General features: G+C 37.5%; 1 protein-coding gene across 1 annotated transcript in view; it reads left to right on the top strand.

Moving 5' to 3' along the window:
- Positions 1–10,908: 10,908 nt before the first annotated feature.
- Positions 10,909–24,093, top strand: part of LOC127444546 (neuronal acetylcholine receptor subunit alpha-7-like) — a 70,844-nt gene continuing 57,659 nt past the window's right edge. Inside the window, exons 1-2 of the mRNA XM_051703966.1 lie at positions 10,909–11,220; positions 23,821–23,960. Coding sequence (XP_051559926.1) covers positions 11,148–11,220; positions 23,821–23,960 — 213 coding nt within the window. The 5' untranslated portion in view covers positions 10,909–11,147. The remainder of the gene's footprint in view (positions 11,221–23,820; positions 23,961–24,093) is intronic.

Below are 24,093 nucleotides of genomic sequence, written 5' to 3' on the forward strand. Positions count from 1 at the left end.
ACACTAATTCTCACTGCAGTTTGGCCTCTGCATGAGTGAAACAAATTTGCTCATTGCATTGTACTAATTGCTACTTTTCCAATGATATTTAACACATGGCTCATCTCATCTTTTTTTATGGTTTTACCAACTCTGAATATAATTGTTGTGATAACATTTGCAAATGATGAGAACGAAACAGTTCTTATTTCTTAGCAAATTAAAATGCATTATTTAAGAATTGGTAGGATTAGCTATATGCATTATAAAGTCCAGATTCAAAGCTTTATAATGACACCTATTTTTTTCAGAACAAGCAAGTGGTTATTCGTTTATTATGTAATTATTATTATTTTTGTTGTTTTCCGCAGGCAGTGCCCCCCACTGGCCCGGTATAAGCTTATTTCAAGTAATCCTTCTATCAGTAAAAATATATATTTTAAAAATACATATTCAAAAAAGGAGTACAAAACCTGTCATAACAACTAAAAAAAAAAATTGAATGCAATATCTTATGATGATAATTGCAATATGAGAGATTTATAAACAATCTTAGAGTGCCGGTCATTTTTGACCGGGAACAAAAAATGTGTTAGCACAAAACAAACACAAGCACAAGAGTTAATTAATAACACAGGCTGACTTTACAGTACAGTGGTGGTTAGTGCCTCACTTTAAAGCTTAAAAGGGGATCCAAAAGTATCACAAATGTATTCCATGTGGCTTGTGCATCAAATTCCACGTCTTCAGAAGGCATACATTGTTTTTGGTGACAACCAGATTTTTTTTTTTTTTTTTTTTTTTTTTTGTAAGTGCATAAGTGAAGGTTGTTCACAATGGCATGAGTGTTCACACAACTTGTTTTTAACACCAAAAAAATGCAATTTCTCATGTAAATGTGAAATTTCGGGTTGTTTCTCACCAAGATCTTATGCCTTCAGAAGACTTGGAATATGGTACATGATCCACTGCCATTGTATTGACAAGATGGCCTGTAATATTCAATAAAACATCTCGCTTTTTTTTTTTTGCGAAAGAAAGTCATACAGGTTTGGAACAACATGAGGGTGAATAGCATTCTGAGATGATAATCTTCTGACCACAATTGTACAGAGCGGTTATCTGAGTTACTGTAGACTTTGTCAGTTCGAAGTCATTCTCTGATGACCTCTCTCATCAACAAGGCGTTTCCATCCACTGAACTGCCGCTCACTGGATGTTTTTTGTTTTTGGCACCATTCTGAGTAAATTCTAGAGACTGTTCAGTGTGAAAATCCCAGGAGATCAGCAGTTACAGAAATACTCAAACCAGCCAGTCTGGCACCAACAATCATGCCACACTCCAAATCAATGAGATCGCATTTTTCCCCCATTCTGATGGTTGACGTGAACATTAACTGAAGCTCCTGACCCATATCTGCAGGATTTTATGCACTGCACTGCTGCCACACGATTGGCTGATTAGATAATCGCATGGATGATTGTTGGTGCCAGATGGGCTGGTTTGAGTATTTCTGTAACTGCTGATCTCCTGGGATTTTCATGCACAACAGTCTCTAGAATTTACTCCGAATGGTGCCAAAAACAAAAAACATCCAGTGAGTGGCAGTTCTGTGGACAGAAATGCATTGTTGATGAGAGAGGTCAACAGAGAATGGCCAGACTGGTTCGAACTGACAAACTCTACGGTAAATATAAAAACATAAATATATAAAATACATTCCTAGTCTTATTGTGAACGATTCATCTGTGCACATTATTCCAAAGAAAAAATAAGCCATTTTCTTATCAAATTTGCTTTTCAGCTGATATTACCAATCCTTATTTTTGAACCCCTCACTTCCAAACACATTGCTCCATTCTGGTATGTAACAGCACTTTTCATGATCTAATTAATTTACCAATGGATAAAATCAACCTCAACCCTAAATTATTTAGACTTATCCACTGTACATCAGATCACGAAAGTTGAATCGGTTGTGAATGCCATTTTCATGTAGACTTTAAGCGAAGAGTACACATTACAACTAAATGCTAATAATTGTGAAATCTGCCAAAAGGTGTTTTTATGTTTCCTCTTTTGTAATGCATTAAAGAGAAATGATATTAATTTAGAAAGCTCCAGGGTGTTGACAGTGTAGTTTGCCTTTTTGATAGACAGGCTTAAATCTCAAAGCACCTGGTCTGGGAGTGATATTGTCTGGCCTCTCAGAGAAGCACAGAGCATGAAATATTTCAATTTCCAGAGCGTGTGAATTCCTCAGATATGTTTTCAAGCCACATCTGGGCTCTGTAATCACTGACTTAGCAACAGATAATGTGTAAACGCTAGATTGAATTTCACGCTGTTGTGCCATTCCTTTCTTTTCCAAGCATGAGCTCTAGGCGCATTCCCTTGAGATCACTGCACGCGTTCTTAGCAATTACAGAGCTGTTCTATGTGTTAAAAATCCATCACCACATTAATTGAGAAAAATGAATTTTTAGCTTTTTATCCATGTTAGACAAATCACTCTAATACAGTGTCACAAAAATATGTTATTGTTCATATCGCATTTCAACCAACACAATATTAAAGCATTTCCATCAGGGACTAAAAACAGTTCAAGGAACGAAATTTTTAGCAGAACGTAACCGAAAACTGGAACAAAGTGATTTTCAGTTGTTCTGGAGTGAAAACATTATTTTTAAATGCTGGTAACTGGTTATAACCGGTTAATTTTGTTTCGATAATTTTTTCATGAAACTAAAGGCCAAAGGGTTTATCACAGTACATTTTTGAAACTACACCACTTCATGTTGCCTGAAAAAAATGAAGCATGTGCTTTGATCCTGAAGGAAACTGCTGCATCATACATTTCTTTGCATGTTGTGGATGTCGCATTCTCTGAATAAAGACCTGTAGAACTATGTACAGTATAATTACTACATATACATGCACGATTAATCCAGATACAAGGAAAACATTATTAGAGGTAAAAATTACATTTCTCAGTTGTGTCTAAGTTTTCACTGAATTATTGTTAGATATGATGCATTAATACAGATTTGATGCTGCTGGGTTTTGACTCTGATCTGTAAATAAAATTATATTTAACTGTTAATTAACCGCTTGTTATGATTTCTATGCTGATAAATCCACCACACAGGAAAAAAATGTAACTGCTTATTTTCACTTATTTTGGTGAGACAAGTGGCATATTTTGAGCTTGTTTTTCCAGACCAGGTTGTTTGTTTCTCTTGAGAGATCTGGCAACACTGCACCTGATATATCATCCACCCCTTAGCGCAGAGCACTGTCATTTTAAAAAGAATGTTATTATCCATTCTTTTATTTTGTTCAGACCAGTAACCTTTTGGAAAGGAGGCTGTGAAACTTCTGAACCAGAACAAAAAATTACAGCTTTTGCTCAGAACTCAGATTTTTAGTCCCTGATGGATGTTGGTGTAGAAAAACGGAGGGGAGTGGAGACAGTGACACCCGGGACGGAGAGGTGCAGCGATCTTGGTGTGCGCACGTTATTCTCCTGTGTGTGGCGGTCGTACAGAGACGATTCCACCTCTAAAAATCTAAATGTGCCCAATACAAAAAATTGCATGTGGGGTGGCCAGGCTTCGGTCCATGGTGGCCACGGCCACCCCTAGCCACCCCCTACCTCCGCCACTGTATGTAGGTTCACTATCTGAGGCAGATAGGTGATGCCCCTACTAAAAAGACCAGCTGAACCAGCATGCAATTCCCATGCAGGTCTATAGGCTGGTTTACTCTGGCTAGTGCTGATTTGGTGCTGGTCTAGGAGGTGGACCACCACATTCATGCTTTTCACCAGCAAAGCCTATAGTGAGGCTGGTTGACCAGCATGGTCTTTCTGATGAAGCTGGTTAAGCTAAAAGCTTGGTGGGGTCACCAGCACACCAGCATCCCATGCTGAGGGATCAGCACCCAAAACACAACTTAAGCTGATGACCAGCAATGGTGGTCTTTTCGGCAGGGACATCTATGGGACACCCATCTGTGGCCACTTATGTAACACCTTTCATTCAGCTCTTCAGGGCAGTATGTGTGTACACTCTCAGACAGACCAATCATGTTGCATAAACATAGCCATTAACTCAAGACTATGTTAAGTCTAAGTCTAAGTTAGTCTAAATCGAATTGCATTATAAGAAAAGTAAGGCACTAAACAACTTTTTGGAAAAATTGCCAACAGTGGGCACACAATACAGTTTTCCCTAATAATAATAATCATTAAAAAAAACAGCATGTTAGAGGAATATATAGCTGTCAAATGGATTTTAATGAACAAATTTAGAGCAAATAGTGAAAAACACAATCAATAATGGAGGATGAGTTACTGGTGTCGTTGGTCACCCGAACCGTTGCCCAAAGATGTCCAGAAATCATTTGAAAACATGGTGGAGGTAGGAAGCAAGGGAGCAGGAGGACCAAGTGCAAAATTAAAAAGGATAACAGAACTGGTCATTGAAATACAGTTTGGAATCTCTCCATGTTTTGGACAATCCCAGTAGGGAGGGAAAGAGGAGTTACCAGCAGCGTGTCACTAAAGACGGAATATACATTGCCTCACTTACAGCCTTCACTTCCAGCTCCACTTCTTACACAGAATGTAAATGAAGTTAGCCACTGGAATATGCAGTCTTTTTGGTCTTAATTTATAAGGTCTTAATAAGTTTCAATGCAACTGACTTAAAAGTAAAACATTTTGGAAAATTGGAGAGACAGCTAACAAAAGTTTTATTTTGTTTCTCACCCAAAGTGATCATATCGCTTCAGAAGACATGGATTAAACTACTCGAGTCGTATGGATAACTTTTATGCTGCCTTTATGTCCTTTTTGGAGCTTGAAAGTTTTGGACCCCATTGACCTACATTGTATAAAACATCATAAATCCTTCAAAACATCTTTGTTTGTGTTCTGCAGAAGAAAGAAAGCCTTAAGAGTTTGAAACAGCATGAGGGTGAGTAAATGATGAGTAAAATTATTAGATTTTTGGGTAAACTATCCCTTTAAGTAAGTCTTCCTTACAGTAAGACTAGTCTAAAACAGATTCAACCAGCCCCAGATCTGTGATGGTGCAGATTTTCCTCCACAGCTCTGTGACCTCCACCCTTGACATATCCTTCTTTAATTGTGTCAAGTATGCCAGAAGAAGAGTGACAATATAAGTTGTTTTCTCTGTCTCGCAGCATTTCGATACTTTCTTCGATAAGATATATATATATATATATATATTGTTTTGTTTTTTTGAGGCAGCTCAGAAGCAGAGGTTGATAAACCCAGTGCTGATTTAGGGTTAAGGCAACCTCCATTGCTGAAATGGCAGTCTTTCTCCAACCCCTCCATGTCCAGGGTGGAGAAGCCTTATACACGTGATGACAGAGGTCTGATATATTAATTCACCAAATCCTCCATACAATCCTGGAAAGATGAGAGGGTCTGGCAAACCACAGGTGTAGCGCTAACGGGAAGGAAAAACTTCCTATCTAGCCTTCAGCATTCAGCTATGGGGACAGCCACTGACAAAACAGTCTTGCTGCCACTCAGCCTGATCTCATTCCTGGGAAAAGACATGATTTTCAACTTTTCAACTGGTAATCAAAAATGTATTTGATATTATGCTTAAGAACTGGTAAGACCACTACTGTTGTTAGCAAAATGCACTGTTTGTAGCACATGATGCATTTTTAGGTAAACTATTCCTTTAAGCGAATTGCAAAAGCAGTGATCAAACAAATGGAGAAATATCTCTGCAAAGTTGCTAAAAAAAATAAAATAATATTTTGTCTTTACGTTTGATGCTATTCGCGTTTGACCAGTAACAAACTAATTAGGATCCTATTATAAATCCAGCTGTTGAGCAAAACGGCTTTTGATTGCTTATACATATGCACTGCACAATGGGCTTAAAATACTCACCAGTGTGTATATTATAGTGAGAGCAAGTCAGCCGAAAGAAAACTAGCTTATACTGTAATAGGATCAGATGAAATTAAATTGATAGACATATATGATAACTTCAGCTCTTAATGTATGGATGTATTGTTCTCAAAATGCATGTTTAGTCTTCAAAGATGTGACAACAGTTTTCAAGTCAGGTCATCTGTCAAGTCATTTAAAACAAAGAAATGAGAAGTGTTTAATGAACCTGTCCTTTAATTAAAACAAACCTAATTCCGGAAACCTCCAATTTTTAATAGTCTGACTTCATCGCCTCTTCTATAATTCAGTAGAGGAGATGTGGTGTGACAGCACTGGTAACAAACTTACAAGTTTCCCTAACCTACTTTACAATACCCACACTCACAAACTACATTATATATATATATATATATATTGTTTTGGTGTATGAATGGGACACCATTCATATTTCATTACTGTACTTGGTAACTGAGCTATGTAAGCACCAGACTGGTTTGTTCTAACTTAATCTATCCATACATAAGTCTATAATAAGAGGATTGTTCTGTACTTATTATAAAAACTGTATTATCTTTTAAAGATCACAATAATTTAATAAATAGACTGTTTAAATGAATAGAAATCTACTTTTTTTTCCTGTGGATTCCTTGAAAAGGATAAGCTAGCATTACGGTGATAGCGAAAGGGTTTTTACACACTACCCATTCATCACCAAGAGATGGCAGCATACCCTATAGTTATGAAACTGGGCATGCAATGATCTTTATGACAAGCATCCCTTTTGGAAGAACTTTTAATTACTAGAGAAATTTAGCTGGTATAAAGAAACATTGTGTGGTTCACTGAAATTAGTTAAAACACTACATTCTAGATGTAGCAGACGTTGTCCCAACTCTCTCAGATACATCTAATGTCTTCCACTACACCTCTGTGTACCACCTGTCCCTGATGATTGATCTGTTCACTTGATCTAACATGAACTGATATTGCTGATATTTTTAAAATACTCTTTCTTATCCCAGCGTAATATAACAACCTCAGTGACTTTGTGGCACAATACAAAACATTGTTTGTTTGAGCATCCTGACTAGGCCAAAACAGCAAGATTGGATCAACCAATGGCGTGAGTTTGGGACGGGACTATTTGTCCTTCACACTTAAGCTTTGGGTCTTTGGATTGTATGTATCAGGAAATTGTTCTGGGAAATTCTGGTACCTTATAAAACAGTTTGTTGCCAACTTCAAGCTGTAAGAATCAAGTTTTCACAGAGTATGTAAAAAACCAAGCTGTCACTTACAGTTAGTTGCCATAGAAACATGATAGCAGCAAAGGACCATACCCAGAGTCACCCGCTAAAAGGAGCATGCTCAGTTAATCAGAGGGGACATCATGTCAGTCTCTGTTAACACAGACACACACACATATATACAGTACATATATACACATATAGGGTGGCCCCAAAAAAATGGGGCCACTATGTTTTATTGCTCATATCTTAAAAATGCATAAAGGTGGGGGCCTGGGTAGCTCAGCGATTAAAGACACTGACTACCACCACTGGAGTCGCGAGTTCGAATCCAGGGTGTGCTGAGTGACTCCAGCCAGGTCTCCTAAGCAACCAAATTGGCCCGGTTGCTAGGGAGGGTAGAATCACATGGGGTAACCTCCTCGTGGTCGCTATAATGTGGTTCTCGCTCTCGGTGGGGCACGTGGATGCTGCAGAGAACAGCGTGAGCGGTAACGCGCTCAACAAGCCACGTGATAAGATGCACGGATTGACGGTCTCAGATGCGGAGGCAACTGAGATTCGTCCTCCACCACCCAGAATGAGGCGAGTCACTACACCACCACGAGGACTTAGAGTGCATCCAAATTGGGGAGAAAAGGGGAGAAAAGAATAATCCATAACGGTGAAGGCATGATTTTTGACGTACTTCTACAACTTTTTGCAATCAACAAAATATTTTGACAACAAAAAGCTCTCCGTTTCAAACAAATAAGGCATGGCATAGAAATGCATCTACTCTTCGACTACAAACTCTTCAGACATGTTTAGTAAGTTCTGTTCTCTGGTTTGTGTGCAGCTGTGTTGTGTTCTGTTGGTACTATTCCTGTGGTGGACCTGTTTTTAGATCAACAATCTCACAAGCAGGGGGCAGCTTACCTGCTGTTTTTGTGAACTCTTATGACCACGCATAGGACAGCAATGGTCGGTGATGATTTCCACTAAATAATAAGTTTGATTTCGGTTTGTTTCTCACCAAACCTTATTGTATCCTTTCATAACAATCATGAGTCTCATGGAATAATTTATTAGACTTCTGAATTATATTTTTGCATCCTTTTGAAGCTTGAAGAGGTGATCACCATAAACTGCCATTGTATGATGTCACTGAGCACAACATTTTTCACAAGATCTCCCTTTTGTGTTTAGAAATAAGAAATAAAGTCATATGGGGTTATAACTACACAGAGGGGAGTAAACAATGACTGAAATTTCATTTTTGGGTGAACTATCCCTTTAATAGACCAGACACTATTGGGTGGAAGAGACAAAAGGGATTTTTAATAAGCCATAGGGTATATGAGTTCGGCTGAATGTGAAATCTACATGGCTAAAGGCTATATGCAAGTAAGAAAAGAGGGAATGTCCCCTTAATGAGAAGAAAGAAGACAATAACGTGCTTATTATTTTGCTAAGATAAAACTGCCTTTTGATTTTCATGCAATAAGAGTTAGTCCATGCACGCTGAGTCAAGCTGACAGCGTATGAGGCTTGTCTTTTTTCCCCAGCTGCTCTTGTCTGATTCTGTGAGACAGTTGTGCAAAGCTTGTGGATGCCGTGAGAAGGAGAGAAGGGGAGAGCTCATATACTGGTGTCTGCCACCGACAGGGTTTTGGGGACTGTCAGATTCAATCCCTTGTTCTCTCATTCATAGTCCTGTCTGAGAACAAACGTCTGCCGGAAAAACAAGCATGTGATGAATCCGTTTGCAATTCATGCAGCTGCAAAGTGCAGTACACTGTAAAGCCATATGCGCTCCGAGAGCCAATTAAATGTTGCTAGCCTGTAACATCAAACAGCATAATTTAAATGGTTTTTAATGACAATTGTTTTGTAAGAGTAAAATAATAAACAGGTTCTCGTCTGTTTATCACATGGGTCTAGATTTGATTGGATATGGAAAGTGTTCTTCCTTATATTGTGAATACACCCACCTACTTAAATTAGTTTCTGTACAAATCCATTATATAGCACCAGACTATCCGCAAACAACATTGTGCTCCTGACTCAACAATAACTTTGTGACACCTAATAACATACAGTGTTTTCATATCATATGAAAGTCATTAAAGGAATAGTTCATAGTTATTTCTTCTGCGGAACACCTACTTAGATATTTTAAAGGGTGTACAGTATGATGTGTTTTTGTGGGGTCCAAAACTTTCCAAAATGGACATAAAGGCATAAAAGTAATCCATACAATTTAAAAGGTTTAATCGATGTCTTCTGAAATAATACGATCGCTTTGGGTGAGAAAGAGACTGAAATATACGTCAATATTCACCACAAATTTTTACATTCGGCCCAATTGGAACACAGTCTCAAGACTGTGATAGCCTACTTTGAATCTGCATGTGGTTGCCAGGTATTATTATACATCATTAACATGTTGCATTTTCATTTATAGTGTTTCCCATTAACCTTATGGAGACCATGGTACATTTTTTAAAGTATTCCAAAAAACTGAACTCGCAACTCTATCATTTTAAACCGCAAACCAGGCCATACTTTCTCTGGTTCGTGTACAGCACTCTGCACACGTGTCATGCACGAGAAAGTGTGTAAACGAGCTTCTCTCATGAACATGCCAAGGATATTGCAGATGTCCAGATTTATAGAAGAAAAGGGCTTAAATTGTGGTCTCTTTCTCACCCAAAGTGATTGTATCGCTTCAGAAGACATGGACTAAACCACTTAAATTGTATGGATTACTTTTATGCAGCCTTAAAGCCTTTTTTTACAGCTTGAAATTTTTGGGCCCCATTGACTTACATTGCACAGTGTGGACAAAAGACATCATACATTCTTCAAAATACTGTGTATGTATTCTGCAGAAGAAAGTCAAAAAAAAAAAAAAAATGGAACTGTAATAAACTGAATGTCTATTTAACTTAACTGTACGATTAACTGTATTCTCAAGTCCCCTTAGTGACAACTTACCCCAACACAAAAAGTCAGCGTGTGTAAAATGCGTTGAACTGTAGCTGTGTCTACTGTACCATTTTTTTTTTTTTTTTTTTCAGGGCAATAACGATATTCAAAGCATATTAACAGTCAAGACTTCAAGTTATGTGAAGCCGACTTTTAAAAAGAACCCCTGAGAAATATCCACTGGAGTAAAAAGTCTAACAACTAGCCCCGGTCTGCGCTATCCATGCTGGGACAGTCCCCTAAGCAACATGAGTTTTTAAGCGCTTTTGTCATGGGCACAATGGTGGCATGAATCATGAATCGCACCGTACGGAGGATAAAACAGCGACCTTCGGATTATCAGATCACATCTTTAACCACTAAAATTAATTGACGAGAGGCATGTAATACCATTTAGATTTAGTACACCAAAACACTTGATGATGCTCTCATTTTTTATAAATTCTACGGAACCATGAATTCATGAAGAAGAATGCTGACAGACACACATAAGACGTATTTATATTTAAAATATCCCAGAGGATCCAATACTTTTGAATGCTTATTTTACAAGCACCCATGTGCTTGCAGCATATTACGCACACCAAGTAAACAGAGTTAAATGATTTCGGCAGATAGCCCATGTCCAGATGCCGTCTTTACGCATATGAGCGCGCGTCAATCCCGTAAATTGCTTATGTGTTGTGATACATAATGATTAGATCCTTAACTGAAATTGATTAGACCGAAAATGAAAGCTAATGGGTCATAGTTGGTCAAGACATGCTGATTATAGTTTATGCTTATAGATATGCTCATGCATTGCAGTCGGTGAGGGTATTTGTGAAATTAAAATCAAAAGGAAGCGAGAATGCGAGGTAGAGAGAGAGAGAGTGAGAGAGAGAGAGAGAGAGAGAGAGAGAGAGAGAGAGAGAGAGCGCGCGCAAGTGTTGCGTACCTAAGGACACATCTCGGATGCTGGCACACCAAAGTTTAGTAGTTTCTGTAAGGACCTATTTCTATCACAGGAATGATGCAGAATCAAAGATATTTTGGAATTCTACAGCTTGGAATGTTTGTATGGACGTCATTTTGTATTAAAGGTGAGTGCAAAGTATGATACCTGTGAGTAGACTACATTGCATCTAAATGAGTTGCTTTTACATCTGTTTTTTTTTTCTTCTTTTTTTTTTTTTTCTAGATGTCCTCAAACATTAGCATATTGTCAATTAATATTGACAATTCCTAAGGCAAGGGGTTGATTAATTGCGTTGCTTGCATATGCTACTTATATTATGAATTAGATTGTTTTAAATAATGACTTAGATTTACTTAGAGTGAATGATAATAATTTCCCTGCATGAAAAAATGTGTACAGCTTTCAAGAGTTTCTGGGTGCGATTTGCCTAGCAGCACCACGACCTCTTAAAACCCCAGTAACATCTGCAACTAGAACGCACGAGCATGCACTGACATAAATACCATTCAACATCATTAGATCTGCTCGTTAATGTGCCAGTGTGAGATGCGAGTAAGCATGGCAAGGACAGGATAAAAGAAAAGCTTTATAATCTATCGTTATGAGGAGGTGACTCATTGCAGAAGGGCTATACTGTAAGTGCGTGCGCGCATCAAGTGTATGGTTGGCTTAATTTCGGTACTTTTAAACAACAATAAGTCTGCCTTTTACTTCTTAGGACAATTTGTGCCATTCATAAGACATGAAAGCGGCCTCGTGGTGTTCTTTAGTTCCTTTACTATCAGCCAGAAGCTCTTAAAACCATTGTGTTCTGGAAATATTTGTGGCTTTTAGATCTAACCATTTAAGGTGGGGGATTCCCCTGAACTGCTTGCAGAGGTCATCTTTAAATTTAGCCAGGTCTGATTATAATAGCCTAAGTGTTTCAGCAAAATGACTGCGATTTATGGCTCTGGTCATATGTGTGCCAACTAAAGTCATATTTTATTTAAGGCAGAGTTTGCAGGTTCCTTTAAAATGTAGTTTTCCCACATAAGGAGCCCCTCCATTCCTGGATCATGCACTCTTGTCAATCCTCCTATGTAAAAATAATATTCATGGACATGATTGCTATTTTTTTTAACGTAAGATATTTCCTGCTAAATAACACTGTATTTTCCTAATATTGGAAAATGCCATTTTATCCAACATTATGACAAGATTCACACCACACCCCCAGCTGTCCTGGAAGGTTAGAATTTAACCCATGACCTTAAAATCCCATAGACCAGCAGCTTACACCATTTGGCATAGAGAGAGAGAGAGAGAGAGAGAGAGGTGGTCAGCATGCAGATTAGAGAAACTCTCCACATTTATACAAAACAGTATAAATGTGAAGAGTAATACACCTCTGAGACCAACAAGTGTGGTCAAGATTTTGTGATCTCAAGCTTTGTTCACTGAGCCACATAAGAGGCTGAACATCAGGGTGGGGGGAAATTTGTGATGTTAAACATGCATGTTTTCAGGTTTCAGCCCACACAGATTTTACGGGACAAAATTAGATTTGATTGCAGGTGTGATTTAATCTGGATGTTTGTTTGTTTTTCCTCTTGATGTCTTTGGCATATTTTGGAGATACAAAAATAGCTGGAAAAGTATATTTCGGGGATTATCATGTGTATACTGTGTGTTGTTCCGTTCTTAAATGGATATTATTAGTTGTGTGATTAACAGATTTGAGTGCTATCATAGTTTATTTTTTACTTTTTTTTTATTACTGGTGTAAGACAATACGAATAAACAATTATTGTGACAGGTAATAATTCATAAACCTAACTGAAGGCTATTTTCAGTTGCCAAGAAATAACAACATGACAAATAGAACTGAACTGATGTGCAAACAAAGGTGCACATATTCAGGCTATTTTACATCAGCTTTGAGCGTGACACATCCAGACAGAATTTAGAGTTGGAACTATCCATTCTGTAAAATGAGTTTTGCATTTAGCCTAAACACAGACAGCTGTTGTAGAGGTACCTGTCCTAAAAAAAAAGAGTCCTAAATTACAATGGTTCTCCAGAGCACGAACAGCACTCACAAACAGGAAAAAAATTAAAATAAAATAAAATCACTTTCCAGAAACAGCTGTGTCATTCCTTGATTGAGTCTTTGGAGCTATTGTTTCCTCTTTTGCACAGCGGTCCTACCGTGGTAGGCCTATCATCAATTTCAGCTTTACCTGCCTCCACAATTGGCAAGACTTAAAAAATTTTGAAAACAAAAATGTCAGATGGCCCCTTCCTGTCTAAGTGGGCAGTTGTTGGGAAGACTGCATGCAGACAGTTGAAAAGTCTTGTTCTGTGAGACTACATTTGGACACACACATACATACATTCATATATACTATATATATATATATATATATATATATATATATATATATATATATATATTAGGGCTGTCGTAATGGGGGATGATTAACTACTTTATTTTAACACAATATTTGTATATAATTAATCACATTAAATCGACAGCCCTTATTAGCCTTTATGGGCTTTCTGGAATACTCAATTCTTATTGATCAATGGCGCCATCTAGCGGTCTGATATTTCTCTGTAACAACCGCACCTCCACGTATCAGACCGCTCATCCAGGTATTGCGAGCCATCTTTCCTGCTTCTTGGATCATTGTGTGATCTCTACAAGTAAGCTATTAAAATAATTTCAACTCAAATCAATGTTTCACATGCATTTATTTATTCGGCAAGTAGTCTTGAATGAGTCTTGCCCATAATGAGAAGTCAACATTCATTAATTACAAAATAAACACCAATAGAACTCTGACGCATACCCAAGGTGGATTTCATATGTTCAGTGATTTAGTATTTATTCCCACATAATTACATAATTTCAACACAAATCAATATAAAATGTCCATGTATTTATTTATTTTGGTTAATAGCCATGTGTTAAGCACGTTGGGGTCCTGATCACCCTGTCGGATTTATTTTGCGATAACAACCGGCTGACTGTACATTATCCCATACATATATTAGTTGTCATCTGTGACAGGTGACAGCTTGTACTTAACCCTGACACACACCTAAAAACCAGAGAAACTAACTATATAATAAAGTTCGTCAAACCTTGTGCTGTATGTCATCTACTGCACACTCATTTCAAATAATTTCAGATTTTTGTGTGGCATATTTCAGGGTGGATTGTTTGATCCTTTCACAATGTAACATGAAAGCAAACCTTGAAGCGATATGAGCACTTGTGCACCACACTCTAAACAAAGTTTGACCACATTCAGGTACTAGAAAGCATGAGAATCAGGGATTTGTCACCTTCCAGGAAATGTGTCTCCTAACCCATGTTCTCTCTCCTCTACCCCCTGTTCCCTACTACTGCCATTATTGAATGGATCAATTTGGAAACAATGCTTTGTTTATCCCCCCTCACCCCTCAACCCCCTATCTTATTTTTCATCAGGGATAGAGTGATGTGATACCTATTCAGCTTTCAAAGCCAGACGTTCATTGCTTATCTGGACAACAACACAATCCTACAGAGAGTGAGCTGACCCATTTATTCCACAGGGATTTGCTCTTTCTTTCTGTTTTCCTCCCTCTCTTTTTTCCACACGCATGAGGTGAAATATTTGGTGTGTTATTAGACCGGATAATTTGATGTTTGAGTCAAAGAATATCTTGTTCCTGATCAGGTTTCCATATAAAATAATTTGCTCTTTATCCTCAGTGGAGAAGGAGAGTAATAAAATGGGTCATTTTTCCCATCACAAGTTTGCCAGGAGATTACGGCAAATTTACAGCTTTTCTGATTCCGATCTGAGCTTTGAGATTTAACTTGTGCTGCCATAATCATACTTAGATTGACATAAATCCCCATAAAAGGCCTTCACTGTGAGTGAACAAACACACACACACATACATGCAAAGAACATCTGCCTCTGATCCTTTCCAACACAAGATGTTATCAGAGAAAAAGAGAGCTTTATTCCGTCTATCGGGGTATGGGGGGTAAGAGTAACAGTGTAACTACAGACAAAATTAAATGCATTTTTTTTAATTCTTATTTTAAAGGAATTGTTTACCCCAAAAAATGTATTCTGCCATTATTTACTCACCCTCATGTCATTACAAATGGGTATGACTTTCTTTCTTCTGCAAAAGGAGGCATTTTGAAGAATGTTCTGGTAGCTCTTTTCCATACAGTTTCAATGTAAGGAGACTGGAGGTTTCAAGCTTCATAAAGGACACAAAAGCACCATAAAAGTATCATTAAGGTGGCCCATACCACTTTTGTGCTGTATACCAAGTCTTGTAAATTCACAGGATTGCTTTGCGTGAAGAACTGATTGAAACTGAATCTCAGAAGATTAAACCTCACAAAATGATGTTAAATTGAAAACAAGGAGGAAAAAAACTATTTACCAGTGGGGTAAGAAAAAGAAACCTGATTTAAGATATATTCTATAAATACAAGTCTTAATACAGTATCTTATGTGAAGTAAAAAAAAAAAAAAAATGTTATGGACATTTCAGTATTTTATGATTAAGAAAATTATTATTTGCAGTGCAAAATTTTCCGCTATTTTCAGCTCTATCTTTTTCTTTAAACTAACCTCTAATATCTTTCCACATTCAGTCTACTTTTCACTTTTTTACCAGTGTCACAGTTACAAAGCTCCCATTGAACACTCAATGTGTTATTATGTTACAGCTTTGCATGAATTTCAATAAATCACCCATCACATCATCACTGTCGGGTTCAGACTCTGTGAGACTGCTGACCTCATGCTCCACCCTGGAGTCTCCCTGATTGTTGTTCGGGGTTTAGCACCGTATGCTAGCACTCAAGTGAGGTGTGAGGAAAAATTCAGTGTGTGCTTATTTCCCAGGCTGGCTGAAGTGACAATATTGTTCTAGTGTGTTTAAATATGTAATGTCGCTCTGGCCTACATTGTGTTTCACAGCTCCTGTTTGTACAGTTTTTAACTTCACACTTTTTTTTTTTTTTTACTTTGTGTGAAATGTGTGACTTTGTTTTGACATATGAAATGTAATTAATGGTCTTTTGTTTATGCTTTGCTCATAAATGCTCATAATTCTTTGGATGTAAAGATATTAATCACTGACAGCACATACTGTACATAGTAATGAGATTGTGCTGGCCAGTGGGAGAAAGAGTTTAAATAAGTAATGAAATTGAACAAATGTGACTTAAAGGCTTTTATGTCCCCCATAGATCAGTGGTTTACAACTGGTTGGTCATGAGCAAAAAAAAAAAAAAAAAGGTTGCTGGTTTGTTCTGGAAAGGTCTTGGACAGCAGTGGAAAAACAATGCTAAATGCAAATAAATAATAAAATGCAACTAACCGTATAAATGTGTATAGTTACAATAGCAAATTAATAAGCTTCTGTTGTTGACGTGTAAGGCTGTGCATCCAAGAAAAAACTCTGTAGCATTTTGTGTTTGAAATTCATTCTTTACTTGGTACAAGTTTGCCATATTAGGCAGATATCAACATGCACAGGTTGAGAGACATTTCCTCAAATTGAAAAACCATGACCAAAACTATACAAGGTTAAAAAAAAAAAAAAAAAAAAAAAAATGTGACTAAGAGTGCATTAAATGTGGACTCTTGAATTTTATGTGAGCTGCTTGTTAAAGAGATTTTGTGAGGTAGTGCAGGAAGCGCGAACGTGTTTGATTATTAAATCACAGTGGGGTTTTTTAATTTTATTTTTCTCCCCTTTTCTCCCCAATTTGGAATGCCTAATTCCCACTACTAAGTAGGTCCTCGTGGTGGTGCGGTTACTCACCTTAATTTGGGAGTCGGAAGACAAGTCTCAGTTGCCTCTGCTTCTGAGACATTCAATCTGTGCATCTTATCACGTGGCTCGCTGTGCATGACACCGCGGAGACTCACAGCATGTGGAGGCTCATGCTACTCTCCGCGATCTACGCACAACTCACCACATGCCCCATTGAGAGCGAGAACCACTAATTGCGACCATGAGGAGGTTACCCCATGTGACTCTACCCTCCCTAGCAACCGGGCCAATCAGGATGCTTAGGAGACCTACCCAGGCCCTCATTAAATCACAGTGTTAAATTATATGGGACCACATGCAATAATAATGGCAATCATGGTTTGTGCCATGATTGTAATTTTCCACATTATGTTAACGTTAATAGTTCTGCATATTATCGGGCCTATGCAGTTAACGTTAAAATTGATAAACTGCAATTTTATTTAATTTCTTTATTTTAAGGACATTTTTATTTATTTGATACATTTACAAGGACTGTGTTAGGTTCCAACTGGATGTCCAATGTAAAATCTGGGTCTTGAAGCAGAACTTCATAGATGTGACCAGGACAGAGTTAGTCTGAAACACAGCAGCCCCAAGGGGATTGCACAATGGACACGAAAGGCGGACAACTTACAGCAGCCTAAAATTTGAAACCACTGTTTTCTATGAATGTACGCACACCGCAGCCGCCATTCGACATCCATCGATGTCACCCAGCTACAAATTTAGGGTGCTGCTGATCACCACTAACATAGCATTCCACTGAATTTCATTCCATCCAACCTAAATTGTTATCAAGAGACATGCATACAGTATGTAACAGGGAGCCAGCTGGAATGTGATAGCTGTGCGGTATGTGTCAACCTCACTCCCCTGGCCTCAAGAAGCGCACTAGCGACTGCTACTAGAGGCTGGAGCCTTTAGCCTTCTTGTTAGTGCGCCTGTCTCCCATGCCGGAGACGCTGGTTTGAATCCCGTTCATAACAGGTCGAGCAGGACAGGTTACAAATATTGACTTTAGCCTAAGATAGAAGATACAGTTTTTCCGTTTTTTTGGCAACATGTTGTCTTTCTGTGATTTGAAATTGCATAATAAATGTCACCTTTTGTAATCTTTCAGCTTGGATCCCCATTTCCCTCCCCACTCCTCCCCCTCCCCTATGAGTTTGATTCAGCGACCATTGCCTATGCGTTGTATATGCTGCATACCTACTTTACAGAAACTGCATCAGCCCTCAGGTTGAGATGGGAAAACACTTATTCTGTTACACATCACTGCAATCATCTTGTATAATGGTTCATTTTTAGAGGAATCAAAAGAAATCTTGGTAGTTGTCTCTTGTTACTAATGGCTTATGTTAGAGAACAAAGGAGAAATTAATGTGTTGCCTCTGATAGAATCTGTAATCTCCTCTCAGTAGGGACCTTGCTAAGAGTGTCAGTCCGTCTCGTCATGGGCTGTAATCCTTTACAGTCATAGGCTCTGTTTTAAGAGCGTTATGCCTTAAGCGCAGCGCTATGTCATACGTCATACGCGCAAAGTCAGTGGGTATGGACATGAAGTTGTGATATTTTCGTGCAAGTTAATTCTGAGGTTCTTCACTGGTTATTGAACCATCAGTGTCCTATTATATATGTCTAGCAACGTCTATATAAATGAAGACAGCCCATTCATAAGAATTTGGTTAGTGTAGGGTAAATGGGCTGTATGCAATATATCCCCTGCTCTGTGACTGTATCGTTGCCTGCGTTGTTCCGGAACAAAATGTATGTGCTCTCTATCAGTCTCTCTGGGACTGTTGGCGCTCATCCTGCTCGCCCATGTCTCAACTGCTTGCTTCTCTCCCATTGTTCATTGTTTTGTAATGTACTGTACTGTATATTTGTTGTATGTTTCTCTGGTTTATGTTTTATGGTTAATTTCTGTACGCCCACAGTTTGTGCGCATATACCAACGCAGACTTGTGCTTTGTAAATTTTGGATAAGACTTAGCACACAGTCGTTGTGCTTAGCACTGAGCCTAGTGCAGTCAAGAAAATAGAGCCCATAGTGCTGAATAATCTGTTGCTTCCTCCACTGTCAGACCTCCATGCTGTGTTTGATGTTTGTGTGTGAAACACACCGAACCAATCTTTTCCAAATTGTTGTTTTTGTAAAAAAGCAGCGACCATCATGTTGTTCAGTGATTTATTGCAATTACTATGTTTTTCAAAACTATTCACAGGAGACAGTGTCTTTTTTATATATATATATATATTTTTTTAGCGCTACAGGCTACATTGATTTAGGCTGATAAATGCAAATTTTAAGACTATATTATTTATTTTAAAACAAATCTTTCCCTCGGATTATGTCTGGCGCACTTTAAAAGTTCATATTTATTATAAGTGTGGACAAATTCAAATTTAAATGTAAAATGTATTTTAAAAATGATAGACTTATTTATAGACTAATTACTTTTGCCATGTTTTTAAGAAGGCTTACTTTGTACTGCTTCAACCTAGTCACAATATCGGAAATGACTAGGATTTTATCTTATTTTACGACTATAACATTTCTGTGACAAGAGTTTTTTCTTGTTTCAAGAAGTCTTATCAAGTAGAAATTTCTCACACCATTGGCAGTTTTTTTCTTTTTTTTTCTTAAAGGAATATTCCGGGTTCAATACAAGTTAAGCTCAATCGACAGAATTTGTGGCACAACACTGATTACCACAAAAAATTATTTTGACTCGTTCCTCCTTTTCTTTAAAGAAAAAGCAAACATCGACGTTACAGTGAGACACTTACAATGGAAGTGAATGGGGACATTTTTTGGAGGGTTTAAACACAGAAATGTGACACTTAAATCACTTGTATTAATTCTTCTGTTAAAACTTGTGTATTATTTGAGCTGTAAAGTGGTTTAAATCGTCATTTTGACAGTCATTTGAGGATTTTAGGTTTTGTTGACATTACATCATCATGGTAACGAAGTTGTAAAATTGGCTTTAACTTTACACAGAAGAGGTAAGTGATTTTATCACACTAAAATCATTTTTACAATCATATTTGTATGTCTTGTACGTGGTTATACTTTAGAAACAGTGAGTATTTTAACATAAAACATTTACCCCATTCACTTCCATTGTAAGTGCCTCACTGTCACTCTTTTTCAAAGAGAAAGAGGAACGAGTCAAAATGAATTTTTGAGGGAATCAATATTATGCCACAAATGCTGTTGATTGAGCTTAACTTGTATCCTTTAATATAGTTTCCCCCCTTGTTTTTGGACATTGATTTTGCAGTGTAGAAAGTACATTTTCAAAGCAGCTTTCAAATAGGAGCATTATAAAGCCCAGCCTGTATCCTGCTGCTTGACATACCCTGTATTCTGCTGCTAAGATTATTCTAAATGCATTGAAATGCTTGCATGACATTTGCAGAAGAGTGCAGTATTTTACAGGCATCATCAGCAATTAGAATTGTGGGGAGAAAGGGACACCATACTGAGAGATGAAAATGCTTTTTATGGTAGCCTAGTATAAGAGATTAAAAGAAAATATAATGTGCAGTACACCTATAATTAATTCAAACATGTAGTGATCATTGCCATTACTATGCACTAGAAAAGATGCCACATATAATTTAACTTAGGCCAAAATGTATAATAAGCATTCAGACAGTATATGTAATGTACAGATGAAAATAAAATAATAATAATAATAATAATAATAAAATAAATGCTGCAATCATTTATACAAAATCTAAAATATTCTGATTGGTTTAAGCAAGCAAGCTTTTAATCTAGTGTCTACATAAATTAACAAGCTACTGATTTTACATGTTGGTCCTTAAAGTGTTTAACTTCTGTGCCATGAATGTCACCACATGGAACAGGTTTCCCAGAGTCCAGCGTCTGCCTTTGGCCAGACAAAAGATGGTTCTGCCCCAAACTCACACCATTAGTTGAGCCAGCGTAGTAGTGTCAAGCTGGTAGGGAGACTCAAACAAACAGGGCAATGTTTTGATAGCGCAGCAGAACCACAGTGTTAATTTTGTGGGCAAATAAACATATGAATGGCTTGCTTATAGTTGACACTGCATATAAGGTGGGATAGGAGAAAGTGCTTTAATATCAAACAAATGTTTTTCCTTTAAACCACAAAGTTATATACAGTACCTTGACTAAAATCTAGGCAATAAACAAAATGAAATGAGCATATTCTTTTTTCTTCTAAACATAAAATTAATACTAAAGAATTCCAAGACCTATTTCTAACACCAGTGAAGTTATGTGAGAAGTCACGATAAAAATCCACAGCATGCTTTTATCGTTGGCAGTACTGAAACTGATGTGATGCATATCTTGCATCAAAATGCAAAGAATTTGCATCAGTGCATTAATTCAAAACAGTAAGTCATGTTGAACGAATTTCATGTGAGCTGCTTGTTGAAGAATTTTCTAAGATAGCATGAGGTAGCAGGAGAGTGCTTAAAGGGGTAATGACATGCCTTTTTTTAATTATTTTAATAAAGAGCCACAACATTCAAAAAAACAACATAAAAAACAAACATTCACATATTTGTAAAACATTATCATTTTACTCCCTCATTTTGACCCTTTGTCAGAAACACTCTGTTTTGGTGCTGCTTCTCCTTTAAGACTTGACAGTAAACGCCCACTGTTCTGATTGGCTCTCTGCTCTTGACTGACCTGCTCTTGCTGTTTCACTGCTCACCACTACTGGGTGGCTACGGAGGTGATTAAAGGTTAAGTAGGCATTGGCATGTTGATGTGGAGGCGGTCAGATGGAAATGTCTACCACAGTGTGACATTACAATATAACGGAAGTAGAGAACGAGTCGTTTTCACAACATGGTTTCAACATATGCTCTTTTTGCAGTGAGGAGAAAGTTTTGAGTTCTGAAACTTACAGTATGTTTTTATAGTACAATGACCTCCTATATGTTAAAAGATCAAGGAATTTTGATTCCACACGTCATGATCCCTTTAATCATTAATTCACACATACAACACATGATACATTCACAGTAAACATACCATCACACACACGCACACATGAACAAACTCACAAAAGAAATCTCTCTCAATTTACATACTGTAAGCAACCTGGTCTCAGAGAATCAAGTTACTATTGATACTTACAAGTAAATGTTTTGCACAATAACTTTAACGTGGCTCGTTCAACATAGAGGACCTGGTACAAGTCCAGAAGAGCACGCGAGTCAACATAAGTGTCAAAAAAGCACGACAAAATAACGTAGGTTTTTCACCTCACATTTGCTTTTATGATAGTACCGATTAGGTTTAGTTTGAAGATTTAGGTAGCAACATCAGTTTTGTGTATTTAAAACTCGATAGAGCAATAACCTTAAAAGATATCTGTTTTTCATAAAACATTTGTTTTTATTACACTATTGGTATGGTTTAGGTTTAAGGTTTAGGTTAGGGAGGTAGGTTTTGTTCATTTAAAACAAGACTGAGCATTAATCTTAAAAACTTAATCTGTTCACCCAGTTACTGTCTCTCAGTCACAGCAAGACACACAATCATTTACAGATTCACAGAACAAATGCTCTTCACCCAAAAATGAAAATCCTCTCATCATTTACTCACCCTCATGCCATCCCAGATGTGTGTGGCTTTCTTTCTTCTGCAGAACATAAATTATGAGTTCTAGAAGAATATTTCAGCTCTGCAGGTCCATACAATACAAGTGAATGGGTACCAACATTTTGATGCTCCAAAAAGCACATAAAGTCATCATAAAACTAATCCATATGACTCCAGTGTTTTAATCTATATTTCAGAAGTGATATAAGTGTGGGTGAGAAACAGATCAATATTTAAGTCCTTTTTTGCTACAAATTCTTCTCCCTGCCCAGTAGGGGGCGATATACATGAAGAATATCAATCACCAAAAACACAAGAAGAAGAATGTGAAAGTTAAAGTGGAGACTGACTGAGCAGGGATGTTAATTTATAGTAAAAATGGACTTAAATATTGATCTGTTTCTCACCCACACCTATCATATCACTTCTGAAGGCATGGATTTAACCGCTGGAGTTGTATGGATTACTTTTATGCAGCATTATGTGATTTTTGGAGCTTCAAAATTTTGGCACCCATTCACTTACATTGTATGGACCAAAAGAGCTGAGAAAAACTTCTAAAATCTTAATTTGTGTTCACAGAAGACAGAAAGTCACACACATCTGGGAGGGCATGAGGGTGAGTAAATGATGAGAGAATTTTCATTTTTGGGTGAACTATACCTTTAATATGACCATTTCCTCATATGCAGAGTCAGGAGAGTGTGAATGATGTCTCTGTCTTGGAATGTGAATTTTTTCTTTTGATTTACGAAGGAAATTCTGCTTATGTAACAGCATAACCATACTCAAAGCTCTAAATCTAAATGTAGACATCATCGTAGATGTTCCAAGAAAATTAAATTATCCACACCGAATCATCCTGGACTGCCTATATTATGCCATCCATTATTTTGTTTACATTTTCCATTTCATCTCTCTATTGCATCGCTTTCTTACATTTGAGTAAATCCCATTTGTACACATCAGGGGACTCGAGTCCATTTTTGGCAGGAGGGTGTCTGTTATTAATATTTTAATGGCTGGTACACTGTAGAATTACATCAATATTCCATTTTTTCCCAGGCTGTCCTTTCTGTGTGTTTTTATCTAAAGGACAACAGCAAAGTCCCTCAGGGAATTAGTCTCAGTTGATGAGCCTGAGGCAATCAAATTTGTTAATTAATAATTTATCTCCAACCCATCTGCCTCTTGTGAATTGGGTGTTAACTTTGTTTCTTTCTATCTATCGTTCTATCTTTCTTTCTTTCTTTCTTTCTTTCTTTCTTTCTTTCTTTGTAGACTCGTTACAGGGAGAGCATCAGCGGAAGCTGTATAAGGAGTTGATGGATAACTATAACAGGCTTGAAAGACCTGTGCTCAATGATTCTGCACCCATAGTGGTGGAGCTGGGACTCACACTGCTTCAAATCATAGATGTGGTGAGTATCTGTGTCTGCTTCTCTTTATATGATCTTCCTTTCATGTGTCCATGTGTCTGTCACTTCCAAGTGTTTTCATTGTTGATTTGCAATTGGATCCATCATGTGCTTATTTCAGTTTGACTGATAAGAC

The sequence above is a fragment of the Myxocyprinus asiaticus genome, chromosome 8 (genome assembly GCF_019703515.2).
Source record: "Myxocyprinus asiaticus isolate MX2 ecotype Aquarium Trade chromosome 8, UBuf_Myxa_2, whole genome shotgun sequence".
NCBI classification, from domain to species: domain Eukaryota; kingdom Metazoa; phylum Chordata; class Actinopteri; order Cypriniformes; family Catostomidae; genus Myxocyprinus; species Myxocyprinus asiaticus.